Source organism: Lepidothrix coronata, unplaced genomic scaffold (genome assembly GCF_001604755.1).
Source record: "Lepidothrix coronata isolate B3197 unplaced genomic scaffold, Lepidothrix_coronata-1.0 Scaffold61, whole genome shotgun sequence".
Taxonomy (NCBI): Eukaryota; Metazoa; Chordata; class Aves; order Passeriformes; family Pipridae; genus Lepidothrix; species Lepidothrix coronata.
The window spans coordinates 4798695-4822231 of record NW_016690241.1 but is presented as its reverse complement, the minus strand read 5'-3'; the positions used below and the strand labels follow the sequence as shown (position 1 = coordinate 4822231).

General features: G+C 40.7%; 2 protein-coding genes across 4 annotated transcripts in view; one reads left to right on the top strand and one right to left on the bottom strand.

Annotated features, from left to right (window-relative positions):
- HEATR1 (HEAT repeat containing 1) overlaps nucleotides 1–6302 on the top strand; it is a 36464-nt gene extending 30162 nt beyond the window's left edge. For both annotated transcript variants that reach the window (XM_017817578.1, XM_017817577.1), the window contains 10 exons: nucleotides 79–368; nucleotides 1165–1315; nucleotides 1841–1999; nucleotides 2692–2826; nucleotides 3083–3187; nucleotides 3281–3449; nucleotides 4180–4334; nucleotides 4676–4834; nucleotides 5564–5672; nucleotides 6070–6302. In XM_017817578.1, coding sequence (XP_017673067.1) covers nucleotides 79–368; nucleotides 1165–1315; nucleotides 1841–1999; nucleotides 2692–2826; nucleotides 3083–3187; nucleotides 3281–3449; nucleotides 4180–4334; nucleotides 4676–4834; nucleotides 5564–5672; nucleotides 6070–6158 — 1521 coding nt within the window. In that variant the 3' untranslated portion in view covers nucleotides 6159–6302. The remainder of the gene's footprint in view (nucleotides 1–78; nucleotides 369–1164; nucleotides 1316–1840; nucleotides 2000–2691; nucleotides 2827–3082; nucleotides 3188–3280; nucleotides 3450–4179; nucleotides 4335–4675; nucleotides 4835–5563; nucleotides 5673–6069) is intronic.
- Nucleotides 6303–7301: 999 nt separating this feature from the next.
- LGALS8 (galectin 8) lies at nucleotides 7302–22875 on the bottom strand. Of its 2 annotated transcripts, XM_017817569.1 has the most exons (10): nucleotides 22774–22875; nucleotides 20523–20696; nucleotides 16557–16645; nucleotides 15631–15841; nucleotides 14864–14980; nucleotides 13065–13121; nucleotides 12960–12986; nucleotides 11478–11566; nucleotides 8989–9154; nucleotides 7302–8582 (listed from the first exon to the last, which is right to left on the bottom strand). In XM_017817569.1, exons 2-10 carry the CDS (start codon nucleotides 20598–20600, stop codon nucleotides 8433–8435), a joined length of 984 nt encoding a protein of 327 aa, XP_017673058.1. In that variant the 5' UTR covers nucleotides 20601–20696; nucleotides 22774–22875; the 3' UTR covers nucleotides 7302–8432. The 2 variants fall into 2 exon arrangements, with proteins under 2 accessions (XP_017673058.1, XP_017673059.1); XM_017817570.1 differs by lacking the exon at nucleotides 13065–13121.
- Between the last annotated feature and the right edge of the window lie 662 nt (nucleotides 22876–23537).

The following is a 23537-nucleotide window of genomic DNA, read 5'->3' as shown; positions in this document are numbered from 1 at the left end:
GATACCTGCCAACAGTTACCTTGCAGGTCCTGAGTTTCTAATTGTATGCCTAATGCGTGTGTGTTCTTGTCCTCTCAGATCCTGCAGCTCTTAGAGCTAGTTCCTGAGCTCATTGCTATTGTGAAGTGTAAAAGAAAGGAGGAAGAGGAGGAGCAAGCCATCAACAGGCAGACTGCTTTGTTCAGTCTCAAACTACTCTGCAAAGGTTTTGGCACAGAAAATCCAGCACCATTTGTACCTGTTCTGAAAACTGCCATTGATCTTATTTCTTCAGAGAAGGAGGAGAAAAACGTGATGGGAAGTGCTTTGCTCTGTATAGCTGAGGTCACCTGTACACTGAAAGCCCAAGCAATACCTCAGCTTCCAAGGTACTTTTGGGTTCTTTTTAACAGAACCAATTGCAGCGGGAATTAGTTACACTAAAATGCATGACTGAAGGAATGCTGATGAAGGCCAGGTGGCAGTCTGCTCACATGTGTGTTTTGTGTAGATAAGAATAAAAGTATTTGTAGTGCTTCAAGGTGCTTCCTGGTCATAGAACTGAGAAGCTAGTGGGGAAATTGCAAGACTTTAATAATCTACAGTAGAGTTCCTTATGGAGTCTGCTGCTGTGACCAGAGAGGTAATTTTTATGGCTTTAGAAAAGTCAGAACCATATTCTGTGTTTTTACTGAAGAACAGATTGCATTTAAAAACATGAAAATGAGTACAGTTGGAAACCCTGCACATGACATTATTTTATTCTCCCTATTCAAGAAGAATTCAAGCATCTAACTTGTTCCTTGTAAGACTGCGTTATCTCTTTACAAATATAAGTTTATTATTGTCATTAAATCTTTAAACTAAAGACAGGACTTTGAGCAACCTGATCTTGTGAAAGGTGTCCCTGTCTATGGCAGGGAAGTTGGACTAGATGATCCTTAAGATTCCTTCTGACCCAAACCATTCTATGATTCTGTGTTTCTAAACCTGATATCCTTCATTAGCTTCAAGAAAAAGAAATGTGGCAGAAAAGCCCAGAATATACTGAGTTTTCTGAAATATACATGTAAAAATTATCTGAAAATTGTCCCTATACGCCTAACAGATGGATTTATTTGATTGAACATACCTCCAAATGGTCAGTTATTTCACTTTTCTCTGTTTATGCTTGGATATTCACAGGCTGATGCCAGCAGTGTTAAAGACTTTAAAAAGTAAGAAGGACCTTGTCTCCAATGAGATTTACTTGCTGAGCGCTGTCACTGCTCTGCTTAAGGTTGCGGAAACACTACCACATTTCCTTAGTCCTTACCTTCTGGATTGCTTGTTGCAGGTAAGCTATGCAGCTCCTACAGATATGTAAAGGGGGGACAGGATCTGCCCAGATCCCAGAAGAAGCTATAGAGATTACTTTTTATCTCTCTGAAACTGTAGTAGGAGTGTGTTTCAATTATGTGAAAGGTCATAACATACTAGTCTTCTACTCATTTTCTTATGCAGATAACTCAGATACAGAATATAAGGGCATCTTCTGCTCTTCCCTCTGATAGGTTGTAGTTTGCCTCTTAGAAAACGAGATGAATCCCAAAAGATCGTTCTGTAATAACCACAATCTTCTCAAATGTGTATCTAACAGCTCTTGTTAGAGTAATTCTGACCCTCTGATGCTGACATACACATTTTTTCAGTGTTTGTCTTCTGAAGACAGCAAAGCTCTGTACACAGACAACTTAATGTAAGGTGCTCCAAGTGGTGCAAACAGCAAAATTCCCATCTGACATTTGCAAAAGGCAACTACTGTAAAATAAGTTCTTTAGTTGCTTTAAGTGGGCCTAACTTTTGTTGAAATTCCTGATAGGTTGTCCGCTTGGAAAAGATTGTGGCCGAGTTTGGTCCTTCTTCCCAGATAAGCTTACGTGTAGCATCACTGAAAACTATCCTAGCTACAAGGCTTGCTCCCCGAATATTCTTGCCTGCAGTTACCAAGTGTTACAGTGAAGTGGCACATACCCGCAAGGTAAGGATTTTTTTTCATCCTTTTGCACTGTGATAAAGAAGAAAGAAAAAAAAAAAAAAGGAAACAAGCAGTGCAAAATTTGGTTCAGCTGTCTTGGCTGTGTCCCCTCCCAGCATCTTGCCCACCATCAGACTGCTCACTGGGGCAGCAGAGTGAGAAACAAAGGAAGCCTTAATACTGTGCAAGCACTGTTCAGCAATAGCTAAAACACTGCTGTGTAATCAGCGTTGTTTTGGTCACAGATCTAAAACGCAGCACCATTCTTCATAGCACAGCTGCTGTGAAGAAAATTAACTCCATCCCAGCCAAACCTAGGACAGTCTTTATATTGTCTATCTTTTGTTTTGTACTGCAATGCTGATTTGGGAAAGGTAGACCTGTGAGAAATCCACCAGTTTAATGTCCTTCGCATGTTAGATGAGATCATCCCACTCATAAAGGCCTTGATTTATATTCTGAGAACATGAGTTGACTCAGAATTATTTCCATTATTGGAGAGGGGAGATCAAACTCTTTTCAGGAATCCTACTAACTTAAGCCCCCCAAAATACAGGAAAAGGTTTATCTATTTTATTGACAGTATTTTAATGAGTAAATGCGCTAAGTGCAAAAAAACCAATTCCCTAGTTATGGTTCTCAGTTACTGTCAATATCACAGTTGCCTTTGCATTGCTTTGCTTTTGTTTTGGCAGAACTGCCTGGGTCCCCTTATGAACATTTTGAGGGAGCACATTGTTGGTATGGAGAAGGAGCACCTGATCTCCCATCAGCCTGAACTTACTGCATTTTTCATGAAAGTCCTGGACTTCCGAACAGACCATGCCCAGGTAGCTTGGTTGTGGGGATAAGCAGCAGCAGCAGCTACACCTCTACATGCTAATTCTATCTGTTTAAAAAATATTAGTAGATTCCATTGCAAATGTGCTCTGAAATTCTAGGTATCAAATATTCTGTTCCAGAATTGTTCTTGCAGTAGAAAACATGTTAGTTAGGTATTCAGTCTGAAACAGACAAAATTAAAATGTGCTTCGAAAGCTGAAATTCTTGCATTTCAAACTTAGAATTGTTTTCTGATTTTTCTAGGATGATTTAGAGGAAGTTGGGAAGACAGAGGCTTTCATTATTGATTGTCTAATAAGTATGGTTATGAAACTTTCCGAGGCTTCTTTCAGGCCCCTCTTTTTCAAGGTAAGAAGTCTAAATGTAATTCACCTGCATTAGCATATTTGTATTTTCCAGTGCACAGACACAGGAAAGAGCTAATCTGCCTTTCCCTTGCAGCTCTTTGATTGGTCCAAAACAGAATCTACCCGAAAAGACAGGCTGCTGACATTCCACCGAATAGCAGATTGCATTGCAGACAAGCTCAAGGGTCTCTTCACCCTGTTTGCTGGTCATTTAGTGAAGCCATTTGCTGAGACGCTGAACCAGGTCAACATTTCTAAAACTGGTAAGTTGTCCATTACTGGCTACAGAGAGACATTGACAGGCTCAGTCTGAATTGCTGAGAAATTAATTATAATTGCTGAAAGTTTAGTCTTACAGGATTTACTTCACAGCACATACCTCTCATTTCTCTCTTCTGTCTTTCTCTGGTAAATGAGAACATCTTTCTCTGGTGGAACCAAAGGACATTTTTCAGCCATGGGTTCTGGGCTGCCATTACAAAGTTGAGACCACATGAAAATTTTCAGTGTCAGTCCCATTGAGTTCCCTGAGTGTGAAATTGTGTGGAAAGAGGGAGACTTGTTTCTGTTTGGGTTTTTAATTTTTCATTCATTGACTTCTCTTATATGCTACCTAATGTACTCAGACAGCTCTGTTTTCTGGGCAAAAATAAGTCTTACTGTTTTGTATGGGAAACTATTTGCCCATTCCAGTTGTAGTGATCTCAAGAAGTTCTTCATATCCACAGGTATGGTCACTTTTTCTGTAGCCTGTGGTTATTCTCTTTTATCCCCATCAGTCTGTGAAGGGCAGTGGCAGACCTGCTGGGGCGGTAGCTAAAAGACAGATAACATATTGCATCCACTTTATTGTTCTGAGTGAGGAGTACACAAGTGCTATGTAGGACATCTTTTAGCTACATTCACAAGCTAGCAATGTTTCTATATTGTGGGCAAGTTTTGTGTTTTCATTTTGTCAATGGTTTTTTTTTCTTCTCCTTGATTGGTGTGTAGATGAAGCTTTCTTTGACTCTGACAATAACATAGAAAAGAGCTGTCTACTGCTGCAGTTCACCTTGGACTGTCTGCACAAACTCTTCCTGTTTGACACCCAGAAGTTCCTGAGTAAGGAAAGAGCAGAAACCTTGATGCAGCCTCTGGTTGATCAGGTATTGACAAACTCTTAAAACAATTCATAGGTTTGGGTTTTTTTCTCCTCCACCTGATAGTTAAAAATATCAGGTGACCTCTTAACAAAAAGGGGGGAAATAGTTCCAATTGTCTTTGGGCTACAGACAGTATTAACTGCTTTGCCTAAGGCTCTAAATTACTGATTTTTTTTTTACCCTCTTTCTAAATGTCTTCAGTCTGTAAGGTTCATGCATGTTGTTGAGCTCTTGCAGACCAGTGTGCTCACACTGATGCTCTTTGACCTTGAGTACCTGAAAGCCAAAGCTAGAAGTGCTTTTGGCTGGGTTTATCTGAGCCTGGATCTGTTTTACTTCCACAGCTAGAAAATGTGCTTGGAGGAGATGAGAAGTTTCAGGAAAGAGTGACAGAACACCTGATACCCTGCATAGCTCAGTTTTCAGTGGCAATGGCAGATGATTCTCTTTGGAAACCACTGAACTACCACATCCTGCTGAAAACGAGGCACAATTCTCCTAAGGTTGGGACATATCAGAATTTGAACTGGTTTTCTTTGTTGTGTTAGAAAATGGGAACAGGGCCCCCAAAACCAGAAGTGAATTAAGTCATTACTAAAATACCAACCTAAATGCAAATACTGGTGCTGTAATATGGTACTCCCAAGTTGTAGAGACGTATACAACATGCTCTTCTGCTCTTATTGCAAGCCATCAATATTCCACATCTTTCATACTGTGTGGTTTGAGTTTTTTAAAGATTTGGTAGCTGCTGGAATATAAGCACTAATCTATTTGTGTATAAAAACCGGGGCACTTAAGAGGGAGAACTGGAAGACAGTTATTTATCAGCTTTCAGACCTATTTATTATATAAGAGGGTTTTGTCTCCTATTTGATAGGTTATACATATTCAAGGAGAGTTACTTGGTTTTTCTTAGTGCTGAGCTAAGCCCTGATGCCAGTGGAAGTGGCATTGTACCAGAAGGTTAAAGACCGTTATAATATAAATATATAAATATATTTATAAATATATAAATAACTTGCAGCAACATATCTGCTTCTTGCAACCTGTTTTTCGTTTGACATTATCTTAACCCAGATGTTAATATTTAAATTACCTTAAAACTAGTTTCCTTTGGTAATTGAAAGTGAGATTACAACCTTATAATGGAAAGAAGGCAGGGGTGGGGGGGAAACAGGGAACTGCAGTGTAATGTTTGTTTCCTTACTTAGATTATTGTTTTGGTTTAGGTCCGATTTGCTTCCCTGCTTGCTTTGATAGAAGTTGCACAAAAACTGAAGGAGAACTACCTCGTCCTGCTACCAGAATCTATTCCATTCTTAGCTGAGCTTATGGAAGGTAATGTTCTAAACTGGCATTAGTGAAGGGTGACCTATTTTAAAGATGCAGACAGGCTGATTGCTATAACTGCTATAAATCTTTCTAATTGGTATACAGTGGCTTAAACTCAGCAAGATGCAAACTTAAATGGATTATATCCAATACACTCATAAAGTTCAGTTAAATTACAGCAGTTTCTTCAGTGTTGTTGCCTGTGCACATCTCCCCAGTTGTATGTTTTAGATCAGTGTTACAGTAGAAATAATTTGCTTAATTCAGTCACAAAATATTTCTGAAAAATTATTTTATACCTGGTGTTTGAAGATGGTTCTAACTTTGATGAGTGATGAAGCCTTCCTAGGGTAGCTGTGTAAGCATTGTTCTACTTAATTCCTGCTCTATTTTTTTTTTCTAGATGAATGTGAAGAAGTTGAACAGCAATGTCAGAAGACAATTCAACAACTGGAAGTAATTTTGGGAGAACCACTCCAAAGCTACTTCTGAGTTTATGCCCTTTGTTTTCAAATTTTGTCTGAATTGTGTTAGCTTCACACGTTCAAGTGTTACAGGCAAACTGTCATAATTTTTATCAGAGCCAAGATTTTAACTTTTTAATAAAATATTTTAAGAATGTGGTTTTGTCATTTCTGGCTGGACTGGGGACTTATGACTTTTCCTCAACTGCCCTTTTATTAAAAGTGGAAAACTGGAGCAGGCTCTAAGCAAATTCTGATAGCTGGGCACAGAGTGAAAACGTGAGACTGGCTGAACTCCACTGTGCTGGGGGCATACATTTACTGTCCCAGTGGAGGAGCTGTCGTTTTCCAAGCACAGTACTCACTGGACCCATGCACTATAAGCCTGAAAATCTGCTCTTTCTGTCATTTATAGGGAAGTAAAAACTAGCCCCACTGAAGATACTGAAAAGGAAGTTTCCAAGAAACTGATTCATACAGAAACTAAATCTGTTTTTCAGTCTTTGAAGACTGCTACTGCTTAGTTAAAGTTCAAGAATAAATTGCTTGCTATGAGAAGGAATTTACCAAAAAACTCACCACCTGTTTTGCACCAGGAGGTACTGGTTCATTACACTGGTAGTAAGAAAGGCACTCAGACTCTGTAAAGTATGGTTGAAAATGCAACTGGTTACAACCTACTCTATAAAGAGATGATCTTACATCCCATTGGGTGCTGGGAACGGGTCTCTCTCCAGGGTGCAGCTCCCATACACGGAAAGGTTACCCCATTCAAGCTCTTACAGGATTTTCTGAAAACAACTGTTAATTGTGTCTGCTGTCAAACAAAAAGGATGGTCACACGAGAACTTCCCGCTGAACTCTTACAGGAAGGCAAGGTGTGTTATTGCCATTAGGAGCTGCCTACCAGCTCCTCTGTTACAATCAGCCAGCTAAGTTTATCCTGCAGCCCAGGGGGACATACAGCACACCACTGTCCTGAAGGCCACACCAGCACAGCCAAGGCCCAGCCCTACGCCTGCTCAGGTTAACTGGTGTGTGGATCACTAATTCCACTAAGTGGAAATGGTTTTCCAGTCAGGGTCACTGCCAACTTGGAGATACTGGTAGTACAGTAAGCAAAACAAGACAAGATATAACCAAAAAGGGATCATAGCTACTTAGCCACACCTGGAGAAAAGCAGAGTTCACAGATGTTTTTATTTATGCTTTTATACATTAAATCTGGTAATTAACAGTCTTTTAGTGTACATCTTATTCTTGAAATTGCTTCACTTCTGGCAGCTCTTAAGATAAATAGGGTCATCCTTCAGGCATGTATTGACAGTCAATAGCAACTTATTTTTAAAAATAATTTAAAAATTAGACTGACATTTGTACAGAAAACTGAATAGGAACATTGTTTCACACCGATAGTATTTTAATACAGGACTGAAAAAGGATTCATTCTCTAGTGACTACTTGAGCAGTCACTCAAGTGCCCTCTCAGCTGAAACCCTACCTGGAGTACCTGGTTCACACATTTTTCAAAAACAAAACCCACGAACATCATCTTCAGGCTCTAAGCAGTTAACTCAGTTAGGAGGTAACTCAGATCAAATAAGCTTTCAAAAGTTCATGAAATTAGAACCAGCTAAATCATTTTCCTTTGTTTCACTTTGGAAAACTGAAAGGTAGAAATGTCAGGCCCCTTAGAAGCAGGAAGTGATATAACCATGAGTGTCAGAGAAGGTACTGCTGCAGCAGCAGGCTAAGAATTAAGATCAAACTCCTCCTTGCCTTTTGCTAGAACTAATGGGTCAACTGTTTGCTTAATCTAGCCTCAGTAAAAAGGTTATAATTGCTAATATAAACTAAGAAGTAGGAAAGTATATTTCATAGTTCTATTTTAAATAAATTATGAACATCCCTTTTGAGGTGGATAACTGTATCTTTGGATCCTATTCCAGTCTCATTTCTACATCACAATAGGAATGTATGCTATCGAGAAATGATGAATAGTAGTTTAACTTAAACATAACAAGTGCAATCGTTAGACACAGTAGGTTGCAGCATTTTGATATTGCTAGGTTCAGTAATACAGGAGATTTATCTGAGCAAACACTTAGCTTGCCAGGAAACTGTAAACTGGAGGAGGATTTAATCTTGCAGTTAGCAATTCTGGTACTTGCCTAACTCAGGCAGATGCAGAAGCCTAGACAGATTAAAGGCAGGCTCAGCATGAGTCAGCACCTGTTTGTACTTGACAAGGAGGCACTGTCATTAGAAGAGGCTTAATTCTTTTAGTACTGACTGAAAAGAACTACCAGCTTCTCACATCTAACAAGTGAACATCTCCTGTGACTTCCACTACGTTGATCTTTTCAAGTTGTTTAAAACGATGCTTGTACTCCAGAGTGTGAACACCATTAATAGCAACTTTGAACTGGTAGGCATCACAGAAAATAATCAGCTGAAAAGCAAGAAGAGAAACAGTAAAGTTTTAAGCTGAGGTAAGACATGAAAAACAACCTGATGACCTTGCCCAGACTTGGGCAAGACCTGCTTCTGTTACAGAGAATGTTTCATGCATAAACAACTTTTAAAAATAAAAGTGGAACATCAATAAAATTCACAGAATCATAGAATAACCTAAATTGCAAGGGACCCATTAGGCTTACCAAGTCCAACTCAATTCGATTAAAATTCATTCTAAGCACAGGCCAAATTCTTGCTTCTATTTAAAACCAAGTCAAAGCTCTGCTTATCCTAAATCTTCTCAAGACATTGAAATGCAGGAATAGCAGTTTTATTTAAATCTGTATGTTAATCCTTTTGGCAGAATTTCTTGTTTGATGCTTTGTTTCAGTTAATCTTACCTCAAAGTACATCCCTGGACTGAAAGGGAAGTTAGCAACTTCCTTTTCCTCTTCTCCCCAGCTGTCGTGAAGGTAGGAGTTTCTTACAAAAATTTTATTTTTCACTCGAGGATTCAGATGTAACGCAATGTCCTTTGAGTCACTTGGTCTCAAGTTTATAGCAAAGCTGGAAGATATTTTTTAAAAGGGTTTATAAACGTGTTGCAGTAGTCCCTGCCATTTACCAAGTCCTTAGCCAATACTCAGGACTGTTTGGGAGCCAGTGCCATGATTCACCTGAAGAACCAAGCAGGCAGCTAACATGCATTTGTCTCCCTTGCACAGAAACCTTTGCTGGAGGTAGCAAATGTAGGACGTGATCTGTCTAGATCAGCTTCACACTCACAGCTCTCTGCTCATGTCTCAGCAGGAAGGTATTGAGCCAAGAGGGCCAAGAGCTGACCCCCCTACTGCACTAGGAAGCAGCATTCTCACAGGAACACACCGTGCTGCCTGCTCCCCCTTCTCTTTCTCTTTCACTCAGACAATGGAGAGGGGGAGGCTTTGTTTTACCTAAAGACACTATTCTTTCTGCCAACAAACTGGTTAGACTCTGAGGAAAAGTTTTGAGGGTTCTCTCCATACACTCAAGACTAGTGGGACACCATGCATACAAAACATTATTCCGTAGGCAGCACAGCTCTGCCCAGGCTAAATGAACACTCCGCAGTCGCAGACATGTCCACAAAACAGGGTTCCTAAAGCAGAGCTCTGGAGAACAGCGATCAGAGGGAAGAGTCATCCAAATTCAAACAAATGCTTCAATCTGTGGCAAAGACCTTACTGCATTTGAAGAACAAATATTACCCTCTCCCTCCAAATTTGCTCTAGCTGTCAGATTATTACCCTCTTTTGAGAATTGCTCAGTCCAGATAGGAAATACTGCAGTACTTCCAAGCTGTGAAGTTCTCTTCTTCACCACGAAAAAGGAACATCAAGAACTGTGTGAAATGAGTGGAAGTCATGAAATAACTAATAAACTCCATGTAAATAGACATATTTAAAAGCTCAAACCCAAAGAGCAGACAACCTGAAATGCTTTAACTAACAGCCAAAAGCCTCTTCATGCTTATAAGCAGCACATTCAGCACTTGAAATGTGCTAATAAACTTTTCTCTCCAATTACTATTTATCCTGTTCAATCTGAAGTCCATCCAAACTTTGTTGATGAGATTTCTAGACTTAGGTTCCAGTATGAATGTGAACTTTGAATGCTGTTCAACTGCAGGGAAGAAACATGCCCTGAGAAAGCAGGAGTGCAATGCACACACACAGTGTGAAAAGTACGCTTTTCATCATTTGCCCTAATTGCTTCATTTTTAGGCATGTTTCTGCAGAGCCAAACCACTCTTTAAATAAAAAGCATGCTGAAGCACAGACATTTCCTCAGCTACATTTTGACTATGCTGTGTTCCCCTCCTCTCCCACCTTTTTTTCATGTTGGGAAAATGTCTTCTTTGTAACCTGTTGTTCCTAATTTGCTATCAAACTTATAGCTCATACTTCTCTAACAGCTTTCATAAAATCACAGAATAGCCTGGACTGGAAGGGATCTTAAAGATCATCTACTTTCAATGACCCTGCTGTGGGGAGGGACACCTTCCACTAGACCAGGTTGCTCCAAGCCCCAAACAACATGGCCTTGAACACTGCCAGGGATGGAACATTCACAACTTCCCTGGGCAACCTGTTCCAGTGCCTCGCCACCCTCACAGTAACAAATTTCTTCCCAATATCTAATCTAAACCTACTCCCTTTCAGTTGGAAGCCCTTTTCCCTTGTCCTGTCACTACATGCCCTTGTAAATAGTCTGTCTCCATCTTTCTTGTAGGCTCCCTTCAGATACCAGAAAGGTGCAATTAGGTCTCCCTCAAGCATTCTTTTTTTCCAGGCTGAACAATCCCAATTCTCTTAGCCTTTTCTCACAGGAGAGGAGTTCCATCCCTCTAATCACTCAGTTCATCACTCAGTTTTTGTCAGTTAGTACCTTCATGCATATACCGAGGAGGTTGTCAGAGAGGTATTCAGAGAAATGTTGTAACATGCAGCATTTGAGCACACCAGCAACTCGTCTAACTCACTCATTTTCCACCTATTTCTGCCAATTTCCCTACTCTTGAATCTCTTTAGAATAGAAACTGTCACTGTACAGTACATTTGCTCACACGCCTTGCACAATGGAAAGCCCTAAACAGATACACAAACATGTGAATGATGCAGATTTAGTAGGTAAGTCATTCAGGTTTTACCTTCACTTTTCACAATGGAGCTGCTCTTTAGTCCTCTTTAAAGCAGTATCCTGCAAGTTCCTGAGAAAACTGCACTGCAGTTTCAGATGATTCCAGACGCAAAGTTGCAAGTCAATAAGGATATACAGAGGCAATGGAAAAGCTTACTCATTCTCAAGAGTACTTTAGTTAAATAGCAGAAAAACAATCCATAACACATACCTCTTTGGGTTTTTATGCACTTCTCCTTTAATGGCAATTGTGCATCCTGGATGAAGTGCAGTGTCAAGTTTCCCAACGTAAGGAACACCCTGGAAGAATACCACCAGTAAAAGTTTTGACTGTGACTTACTTTTTCCAATATACAAGCTGAGCTTTACCACGGCAGGAAGAAATTTGGCCTACAATTGCGAATCTGCACCTACAGCTAAAGTTATTCCCATCAACATGTTCTGGAATGCTAATACTATAATGGAAAACTTAACACTGAAATAAGCATACCTCAGTGTTGGCTTTTTTCTTTAGATAACCACCTTGGGTTCAAAATTAGCGTTATTTACAACTACTTCTGCCACCACTAATGGTGGAAGGAGAGGAAAATGGCAAAAAAAAACCAAGAAAAATGTAAGAATGAAACTCCCTGTGATAATTTAATTTCAAAACACATAATTATATAGATACAGACATCCTGACCTTTCCTCTCTGAAAACATCAGGTTTGCTTTGAAGGGTAAGACTCATGCTAGGTGTGGTGTTCTCCCACAGTTGCATAAGTAGCAGAAGTAGGGTCAATGAGTATTCTGTCCTCCTGCATCAGTTCATAACGATAGACAGGGTAAATATTTTATTCATCTTATTTTTTCATTGTGTTAGAAGTTATTTTTATCAGGGAAAAGGAGCAAATGGAGAAGTATTTCCTCTTTATGTTTTTTGCTGGAGTCCACCACTTGCAAATTACAATACTGCATGTTATCTGGTTTTGAAATAAGACTGAAGAAGGCAGGCTGCGAAGTGGCAAAGCGTCTAAAATCATGGCACTCACTGCAACTTCACCTTCACAAATTCTATTTGTATATATTCCTGGCTTTCAACCCCTTTTCAGTTTGAGCATGGTCCTTACTGCAGACTGGATACAGTCCACCTGTACAGCTTCTTGCAAAAAGATGAGGACCCACTCTACGTACGCTCCACGTTAGCTGGGTGCAAGTTCCAATCCTAAGGTGCAATGCCTGCATCCAGCTACCTGAAGTGTACACAGGGATGGCATGGATCTGTCAGCAAGAGGAAGATGTACCAGACAGGTTTCCAGGACACACACATTAACATGGTGTGACTGCAGAATACTTTTGCTTTGCAGGTATTCCCTAAGGTAGAGAAAACAAAGTTTGCTTATTTGGAAAAAAAAAAAAAGGTTTGAATGTGATTTGGTCCTTTAAAACTTCAGGTACCTAACTTTTTATTTCTCTGTTTATGGTTGTGGAAACTGTGTTTATCTTTTGGGTTTTCTAAATGATTTGACAAATAGCCTCACTTTTACTAGTAGCAGAGGATTACTCTCTACAAAACTGATCACTGATCACTGATGATCATCTTGCAGTAGACTCTCAATTCCCTTGTTCTGTGCATGTTTTTTCCCGAACAACTGAGATATTTTTATTTCGATTTTTTTACTCTTCACATTTGCCAAAATCTACACGACACTTACCAATTGTGAACCACTTGGCATTACCCCCTACAAGAGAAAAAAAAAACATTATCTAGCTTATCAGACAACAGGGAGATGCATTCAACCTTCTACAAACATACGTACATTTTCTGTGTTTATCTTTGTTACTCCTAGAGACGATGGCTGAGAGCCTTGTAAAGACTGCAGAAAGAGAGATATTTAGGTGTCATTGCTAACATCACAGAACTTTTAACATAAAGTTGGTTTAGAAGCATATAAGAATCTGTGCTGCTTTGAAGGGTGAACTGTTAACATGGACATCTAGGGCTCTGGTAATGAAAAAGATAGCCAAACCTCTACAAACCACAGAAAAGTCCTGAAGTGCAATAGTTGAAACAAAATTGAGATTTCTGAAGACCACCTCATTACATTTTGAATCTTTATTTAACAGTAAGAGCACTATTAAGCCCTCGGCATCAGAAGGTACCCACAGTTTTCCTCACTGGGGTAGAAACGCCAGCATGGCAGGTCCATTCAGGGGGGTCCTTGGGATTCTAAGCAATCCCCTGCATCCCTGTCCCTTCCCATGGGAAAGACAGATGAGCAACGTGGCCATGCAGAGACACAGCTCCTGCTCAGTCCTAGCAGATTGTCTTCAGCTTGTTCATTTCAACACAAGCCTCCACCTTCCTCCTCAGGAAAGAGTCTTAGAAGCAAAGACTAAAATGAAACAATCACCCTTTCTCCATTCTTTTCTTCTGCAAAGGTTACAGCAATCACGGACTAAACCAAGTGTACACTTTTGTGCTTGGGACACCAACCTACAGCACCTGCTTGACCCCAAGCTCTTTTCAGAGTCAGTCCTCCAAGATCAGGATTCACACAGCTCTGCAGGAACACATTTCTGGCAACATGCCCAAGGCCAAGTGATGGGGCCCATGAAAGTCTGTTTATAGGCTTTGCAAATTATCAGTGGGTAAAACCTATGTTTAAAGCATAGACCTCATTATGTTCAGGTCCTTCACCTTTTGCCAACACAATTATTAGTCTGATTAGATTATTAGTCGGAGTTAGACCTGATATTTGGCAGCAAGAGACCCAAGCTTTGCCCACAATGTAGTGAGGATGGAGCAGAAAAGACACAGAATATTATACACAGGAGTAGGTAGGCTGCCTTAGTGAGTGACAGAAAAGGGAAAAGGCATTCACCTTCTGTATCTCCCTGGAATTTATCACCTTCAGTTTCTGTTCTAAAAGACTCATCCTCCCAGAACAGAAGGATCTCTCCTTCTGCACGGGGGAAAACATTGTCCAACTCCTCCCTGTTGGTGTACTTTCTCTAGCAGAGCTGGCAGTTGAGAGGAAGAACAGCACTGTCTTCACTTCAGATTCACTGCACTTTGGTCCAAGTATAACTCAAGCTACAAAGTCTTTTAGAAAGGATATCTCTTCTTATCCCCCACAAATAAGTTTACACTCCTACTTATGGTTTCATTCGACAATTTGGTTGTTTTAGCAGGAAAACCAGGGTTATGTGCACAAGGAGTTCCAGCTGTGGCTGACCCTGGTGTTCAAAGCCAAGCAACAAGTGACAGTCATGGTTAAACTTGTCACTCAGAAGCACTGAATACTCAAGAGTTCCTTCTGGAGCCTCTGCAACACTTGAAAAGTCTAATCCACTCCTAGATTCAGTATCCAATCAATTCTTATACCATCTGTCCTACTAGCTTTGTCACCCTTCTGCCCCTAACTGCAAGACTAAAATGGCAGGACAGAAATCCTCACAAGGCTCACATGTCGAAATCTGGGGAAACTAAAATTTTGTTACTAACATTAGATTGTGTAGCTGCTTTTCTTCACTTCCTTTTTACCATAAATCCTACTATGCAGTTTAGCAAGAGAAAGAAAAGGAATCGAACAAATCGGGTATCTATATAACTTACATTAGAAACAAAATCTATAGTTTTGATCTGCACTTTGCCATATATTCCAAGAGTATCTATTTTTTCAAGGCTAATTCTGTGGTTGTAGAGCAGCAAGTGTTTCTTGTTTACAGTCACCTAAAGAGACAGGAAACAAAATCAGAAAAACTACATTAAACATACATTACACCAGCCATGTATCAAATTGTATGCATGTATCTGTTTTACACTGGTTTGGTACAGAAGCGGGGAGTGTCCTAGAAAACATCAGATCAACTAGTTCAGCTCATCCACAATTCAGTCTGTCTTTCCATCACTATGAAGATTTATTTGCCTACACTAAAATTTGCATTTCACACCTTTGTTTCTAGCACATAATCATTTACCAATGTGGTATTACCAATCTAATAGAATCTACTATTGCAGTCTAACAGAGCAAGATAAATACAGCTCACATGTTCCCTCCAAGAGGACTGTCCCTGCACTAGTCACAGAACAGGTTTATCCCAAGGTTAGCCTTTGGCACATAAGAAGGGAAGGATGGAGTAGTCATTAGCCATGGCAGGAAGTTACTTGCTTACTCATCCAACTTAGATGGAAGCAATACAAAATTAAAAGTCTATTTTAATTAGCACCTCTTTAAAGAAAAACTCTAAACTTTTCTGTATTTAGACTATACCTAGGTAATACAGACACCAAGACTTCCAAAACTTATTTTAATTATACAAAATACCTCTCTTTTATTGGGCTGACAACCGGTTGCAGATGAAGAATCGGCCCAGACTCACCTGAAATTTATCCTTTAAAATCATGATGACAATCTCAAATGACTTCCCTTTCTCAAAGGGCATCTCATAAGTGATCTCCTCCCGGCCCCATTTTTCCCTCTCCAGTGTGTTGCAAACAATGCAGCCAGACCTTTTGAAGCGGGGGTTGAAATGAAACGCCACATCAGCCCGAGGCTTTATGCTGCTGCCACACTGTAAATCCACCTGGAATCTAATCATAAAAATAAGACAAACCACATTCAGCTCAGTCTGTCAAGAAATCATCTAAAAGTTAGGTACATTTGAGTTTTACTGTGGAGCCTCAGAACAGGCAGACAAAATGAACGTTGCTGGATAAGGAAAAAGACCCAAACATATATTTGTCCAACATATTTGTGAAAGGTTCTCCCAAGATTTATTGCAAGGAATTGAAGTATTTAAGTATCTATCTAATGCTTATCACTCATATCATGTAAACCCCTCACTTATAGTGTTCACCACCTTCCCTCCCATCATCTTCAGCACAATATATCAAATGAACTTTGGGTAAAGTCAGGGAACATAACACTCATACTGGGCCCATGCACTACACCATACCTCCTTATCCCAGTTTAAGGTAAACCCTACACACAACACATTCAGTTATCAATTTGGTTAGTCTCAGATAATCCCTTTATAGAAGCAGACATCTGCTATGACTGGGAAAAAAACCTGCGAAAGCAGGCAAGGCAAAAAGAGAGAAGAGAGGATCAGCAAAAAATCAGTATTCCACTTCTCATCCCAAAGCTTTCATTATCCACTGAAGTTTGCATTTATTCCAATGCTATCACAAGGATTTAGATCGAGCCTTTGTGTGCCACATCATAAGTAAGACCCCTGGAAACATTTTTTCCATTCCTTTCTTGTTCACATGGTGACACTGCAAAATGTGACACCACAGCCACTACCTGTCTGCATCATCAGGAACAGTCCCATGTATCACGATCAGCTCTCCAGGAGCAAGGCCACCAAGTATTGTCCCAACATATGGAATGACCTAGAAAAGGGAAGGAAAAAAAATACGAAAAAGAGAAAATATTGCAATAACATTTTGTGATGGAGGCAAAAGAATCCACAAGAGTTTAAAAATTAATATTCTAATACTTAACTATGTGGTGCTCTAGCACGTTAAAAGAAACATAACTGGCTTTTAATTTAAAAGAAAACACAACAGGAAGGAAAAACCTGGCATATTTTCTCCTATGAAATGCAAGCATCCCAGATAAAATTAAAACTAAAATTTCCATCCTCCATTCCTAGCTCTTAAATGAAGAGTGATAATATTTTATTGCCTCACTTTTCGTAGCGGATAAAGAGGATTCATTTAAAATTAGGTCATTCCCAAGGGCTGACTATGATCAGCTCTTTGCTGGTACAAGGAGGCAACTTCCACAACAGTTCTGACCCCAGACACTAGAACAGGTGCATTTTTGCTTGTTCTTGCTCCATTTTGGAAAACAGTGAACGGAAAAGAAGACAGTATGTCACAGAGTGTCTTCTTAGTAAAAACTATACAAACAAACACAACAAAATACCTCACCCTCATGAGCTAAGAACTGCAAAGTGCACTGAAATAGCCCTGCTCAGGAGTCTTGGACTGTATAGTATCTACAGTACACTGTTAAGACATGTAAAGGGACATGTCAGTTAAGATGAAAGCCCCAGACATCCCAGCACAGCTCACTGGCAAGGTTCAGACATGCTGACAGAAGCCCCACTGTGATCATCAGCTGGTGCACTCAGCATTTCAGGAAGGGAAGGGATGCTCCTTGATATTAAACTGTGGAAGTTCCTGGCAGACTGATCTGAAAGCAAAGCTGTAACTCTGCATTCACCACATGTGCTTTAGATTGAAAAAGGAAGTAAATGGTAGCAAATGTTGCATTTGCTTCAGTTAAACAGACAAAAAATTTTGCCAAGGTTGCTTTTGGGGTTTTTTTCCCCACAAAATCCATGATCTATGGAATAGTGTGTAAGATTTTAGGATATCTTTGGAATGAAACATAATTGCAAACGAGTTCCAGTGATTTAACAACAAAAATAATGAATGCGCTGGAAATACTACTCTTGAATGGAATATTGGACCATAAAAGGACAAGCTGAGATTTTATATATATATAGATGGATAGATAGATAGATATATAGATATATAGAGATATATAGATATATATATATATATAAAATCATGTGGAAGAGGAAGATATGAAAAGGATATGTGTTTGCTGACACATATTCTTGTTTATCTGTGAGGAAGAAAGGGGGAATGACAGTAAAAAATTGTCTAAATCCACTGTTGATTATTTCTGCCAGTAGATACACATCCTTTTCTGCCCATTCTCCACTTCCCTCCTCATTCCCACACATTGCATAACACCTAGTTTGGAGTCATCTTCTACATCAGGGAAAAAACCAAACCAAACCAAACCAAAACTTGCTTCTCAAGCGTAAACTCACAAATGATCAGGTTAAGTCTCATCATTTTTAAAGGCTTAAGCAGGTGCAGTAGAGGAGGACCAAAATGTGAAATTAAGTGTTAAATTGAAAGAATAAATAGGCTGAAATCCCTTTGCTTACTGGCATTGGCTTGGTTCCTTAATACACAAGCTGCACACAAGAAGCTCATTTTTATTCAAAAAATAAGAACAATAATAATAAAAAAAGAAAAAAACTTCTCTTGACTGTTTTAGCTTTAGCACACTGCTTCTGAGGGGTAGTAGCTCAGAGTAATGCAGCAGAGTAGTAAGTTACTGGTTCAGTCTACAAAGACAAACCAGAGAAGCACACAGACAAAGGCCAGGGATACTGGGACTTAACTGCTCTAGTGAAGCAAAGTCATTTACTCCTGAAAGAGGAATTGTGGCAAAAACACTTCTTTATTTAAAAGGATGCATTTAATTAGGAGAAAATAAGATGGCCCATCAACTATTCAGAAGCTCAGACATGGAATCTGCAAGACCATAATATAGCATTTTCTGGGTGCAACAGTGCAATTTTAATGAGACTTTGTCATCACAGAATGTGCCTGTAATTTCCTTATGTCCCAAGACACTCTTCTACTAATTTTTCCTCGTTTATTAAGAATAATGCTTACGACATGACATGACCCACCATTATCCCATCTCTCAGACCTCCAAAAATTACCTCAAAAGCCAACTGCTTATGTCAACTGAGTTTGAGAGGTCTTGAAGATGAGGTTCTTTCTAAAATGTGCCAGTTTTCATAAAACAGAGGAAAGGACTGTGATAACACAGCTTTCATCCAGGTTGCTGGGTACTGGACAGCTGCCCTATCAGATTGGACATGTAAACAATTCTTACCAGATGGGTGGGGTAAAGGGGATAGAGAGGAAAGTAGAATTTTCTAGATGCCTGAGAATAGTACAGTGATGAAGAAATACATCTCAGACTCAAACCTGCAATAAAGCTCTTAAGTTTTGCTGCTAATGGAATGATTCACTGAAATAAAGGCATTTTCATGGCCTGTCCTACTACAGAAGGGCTGAGATTGGAAGACACCTCTGGTGTCTCCAGCCCAGTGCCTTCATCAAAGCAAGGTCAGATAGAGCAGGTTGTTCATGGCCTTGTCTGGAGGCTGTCCTGAGGTAATCAGCTCTGCCTCCATATTTCAATCCCAAATACTCATTCTTTTTCTCACCTTAGGCTCTTGACTCCTAAGATCTAGTTTACTCCTTTTATTCTCCAGCTAAGTCTTCTCACCCATCATACTCATCAGTCCCCTCGCAATCACCGAATTTTTTGAAGTCTTACTCTCTCTCTTAGATTGCTCATTTGTCCTGAGCACCTCCTAATCCTCCTCTTCACGCCTCCTCTCCCACCAAAACCTCCATTTACCAATTTTCATGCTCCCTTTCCCTTTGCAGTTCAGTCCTTCCATCTTCTAGGTAGTCCTAGAGCTTTTGTTTCTCTTGCAGCTGTGTTCTTGTGTGGGAGGTTGAACCCATTCCCCCATCATCCCTAACTCTATCCATTTCCTAAATACAGTGAGCATGTAGAGGGAATGAACAATCACTGAGGGCACAAGAGTGTGACAGTGCAAAGCTGTAATAGATAAGGAAGTCCTGTGCAGATCTATGTTACTGTACACTCCACGTAGATACTCTATAGACTTTAATATTTTAAACTGTTCTAGCACAGAATGTTAAAAATACTATTTCCTGCGGATTCAAAGAAACTACCTTTTTAAAGACACAACAAAAAACCACAACTTCAGCTCAGCCCTTAGGATGAGCCAGTGTCAGGCTGCTGTCACAGATCATAAGATTGCTAGAGTTTTTCAGAGACAGTCTCCAGACTCTAAGCTAGGCAAACAACATTCAGTCAAATCTACTCTCTGCGATTGCTGAATTGTGTTAGCTCAAATCTTCCCTACAAAACAGGAATTTTGTAAATTAAGATGTGAACTATGAAAAATTATTCCAAGTTTAATTGTTCAGACTAAAGTTACAGGCACCACAAAATAAACATTTCATTACACAAAATAAACATTTCATGACAGATGCCAGGCACTACCTATATTTACAGAGAATTAGGAGTGAAAACATTGCTTATCATATTTTCACTCTCCAGCACACTCTGCAAAAACTGTCAGACACCTACATAAGCTGTGCATGAAAAAGGACTACCTTCCAAGGCTGAATGTCTGTCCTGTTTTGGAAGTCCGGTGCATTAAGTGTCCATTTGTTTACAGCACAATTTGTAAACACCACCAGCTAGTGTCACCTGTGACATTCTCCCTAAAATACCCGAGCGGTGCAGAGTTCTCAGTAACACTCTTCACTACGCAAAACAGCACAACACAAAACAGTAAAGTCTCATTTCCCAAGGGAGACACTGTTGACATGACAGAGGAGTTACCGGGTTACTGATTGTCTTCTCTGGTGTATCCAAGGTCAGGTTTCTCATTGTCTTCTGTGCTACATCCAAGGAAGTCATCTTCCCTCCTCCAGTTTAAGTTTGTCGGTTTTGTGTGACCACTGTTGGAGCGTATTTCAAGGACTTACTGGTCAGGCAGCATCAAAGGAGAGATCCCTTAGAAAATAACCCAAAACTTTTAATTAGAAAGAAACAAAGTGACAAAACATGAAGTGAAATCCTCCAAGGTATAACTTTAAATAGCACAAGAAATGATGCAAACATCTATCCAGCAAATTTGCTGGAGTTCTGAAATACAAAAATAAGAGGCTTAAAGAAAGAAGGTGCCACTCTAATGAGGGACAGTGCACACCAGTATACACCGTCATCAGCAGCTTCCTAAGATTCAGTATATGGAGACAGAATCACATGTAAAAATCATCCTTATTTACTGACAACTCAGTGCTCCTCAACAGGGCCCCAATAGCTCTCCATTTGCAGCTGACCCCTGCCTGCAGACGGGGAAAAGATACAAAGGACGAAAGCAGTTTCTCCAAGACAAACAAACATATATGTTTCTTTTACTCTTTCTGTACTAACCCCTGATTTCCCAGAGCAGACAAGTCTTAGGGGGTGACCTTGTCTTTTCCATCTTTATTTTACATAAAGTTAAGAGATTCTAGGCAAAGACACAGCAGGGAAGCAAAGGGTGTTTTATATTTCTTCTTCCAACACACACAATCCCTGAACTCCACAATTAATTACAGGAGTTTGTAAAACTTGAATTAAATGCACAACATTAATAAGAAATAAAACAACAGCTTGTGAGTATATTCAGCTACACTGCAACTTCTTTAGCAAATCTTCTAACAAAGTGACCAAAATTCAGGGCCCAACTGAGACTCTTCAGTAATTATTACTTGCATATTCTGGAGAAACAACTTAAGGTAGCATGCAAACTATGTGGTGATGACAGGCAGACAGGGAAAAAGTCAAAGGTGAGGGCTCTAGCATCCTTACTGTTTGAAAAGCAACATTAGAAAGAAAAATTAAAAAAAAACACAAGCAAACAAAAAACCCCAAGGTCTGTGACCTGTTCCACAGGACACAGGGGTTAATCTCCGCAATGATTAAACAATAGAGTGTCTCCATTTTGCAGTATCTGACTTACCTTGTTAGAGATTTGGGCCAGAAGGGTTTTAATTCACCTGCTTAAGACCAGCGTATAGAATACAATTCAGAGAACATAAGGTGCCAACACTGCATAACATTCTGCCTTTTGATCTTCCCATGGGATACTACCATCAATTCACTTTTGCCTGTGCAGGCAAATTTCATTGTTTTCATTTTTAAAAGGAGCAAATCAAGACCAAAGCAAACAATAATTTTGCCTTTACCGTTGTGAAGTCCAATAGCAGACCACACAAAAATGAAACCTACAACCCAACAAGCTGTTATCTGAACTTCCCTGGGTGTGCAACAGCAATCTAGATCCTGCTGGGAGAGGATCCTGGCACAGAACTAGCTTATCAGTCCTAACAGACCTGGCAGCACTATGACAAAGTGATGAGGGGCTTTTTTGTTTGTTTATTAGTATTTTATTGACAAGGTCACAGTAATCAGGGAAAGCTGCAATTAAGGCTCTGTTTGTCAAAACCAGGAGACGGGCATGCACTTGCAAGGCTCTCCTGTACCCTCCTATACTGTCAGAGGAACTGCTGTCAGTACATGTAACACCATATCTGCAACGCTGCAAGTTGAGGTTCCCTGAACGGACTTTCAAAACTGGAAAAGATACATATGCTTTCCTTTTCTCACACACTGCAAAATCTCTTCCAACAGAAAAACAGGAAACCATAGAGGCCAATAACCAGCTATTATGCTGTCCCACTGTGACACGCAGAAAATGTCCTTCATGAAGGTAACTCCAGTCAGCCCTTGTAATCAAAACTGGATTTTACACCAGTGTCAATAAGGCTTCTTCAAAGAGAATAACCGAGATACTTTATGGATACTTGCAGGCAATCGAAGTACAAAACACCGTCGGTGTCCCCACCCCAGCTACAAACCCAACACTCCAGCACACTGGAAGGACGCAGGACCAGTTTCACCAGGCAACCTCGGCCACTTCAACCTCTCGGCGACCCGAGGCAGTCCCGGCACCCCCCAGAGCCCGCCGAGAGCAGCCCCTCTCCCCGACCCACACACGCGCGGGAAGGGGGGACGTTACTGCTCTCTCCGTTTCCTCTCTTACCTGCACGACGCCCCTCCGCGACTACCAGTGCCGGCACACCCGCGGGGTGACACCGCCCCGCGCCGCCATCACAGACCCCCCGCTCCGCCCCCGCGCCGCCGCTTCCGGCCGCCGCCACGTCACCGCGGGGCCGCCCCTCGGGAACTCGCCCGCCTCCTGTGGAACGGGCCCGCCTGCCGCCCGGTCCCGGCCGAGGGCAGACGGACTTTTCCTGGAAGTGCAGTGCCTGCCTGGCACTGAGGGTGTGTTGGAAGTGACTGGGAGGGCCCGAGAGCCACACGCCCTGCGGGGCTGGATTTACACCTTGTGAAGTTAATTCAGCTCCTTCCCCTGCAAACCCTTTGCTTCCTCTATGTGTTTCCTGGCAAGACACATCTCACACAGAATCACAGAATTGTTAGGGTTGGAAGGGACCTCTGGAGATCATCCAGTCCAACCCACCTGCCCAGGCAGGATCACCTGGAGCAGGTTACACAGGAACACATCCAGGTGGGGTTTGAATGTGTCTAGAGAGGGAGACTCTACGACCTCCCTGGGCAGCCTGTTCAGTGCTCTGCCACTCTCAGTGTAAAGAAGTTTTTCTTCGTACTGAGGTGGAACTTCTTGTCGTTTAGTTTATGGCCATTCTGTTGCTGGACACCACTAAAAAGAGTCAGGCACCACTCTCTTGGCACACAGCTTTGAGATATTTATATGTGAGATCCCCTCTCAGGCTTCTCTTCTGTAGACTAAACAGGCCCAGCTCCTGCAGTTTCTCCTCATGA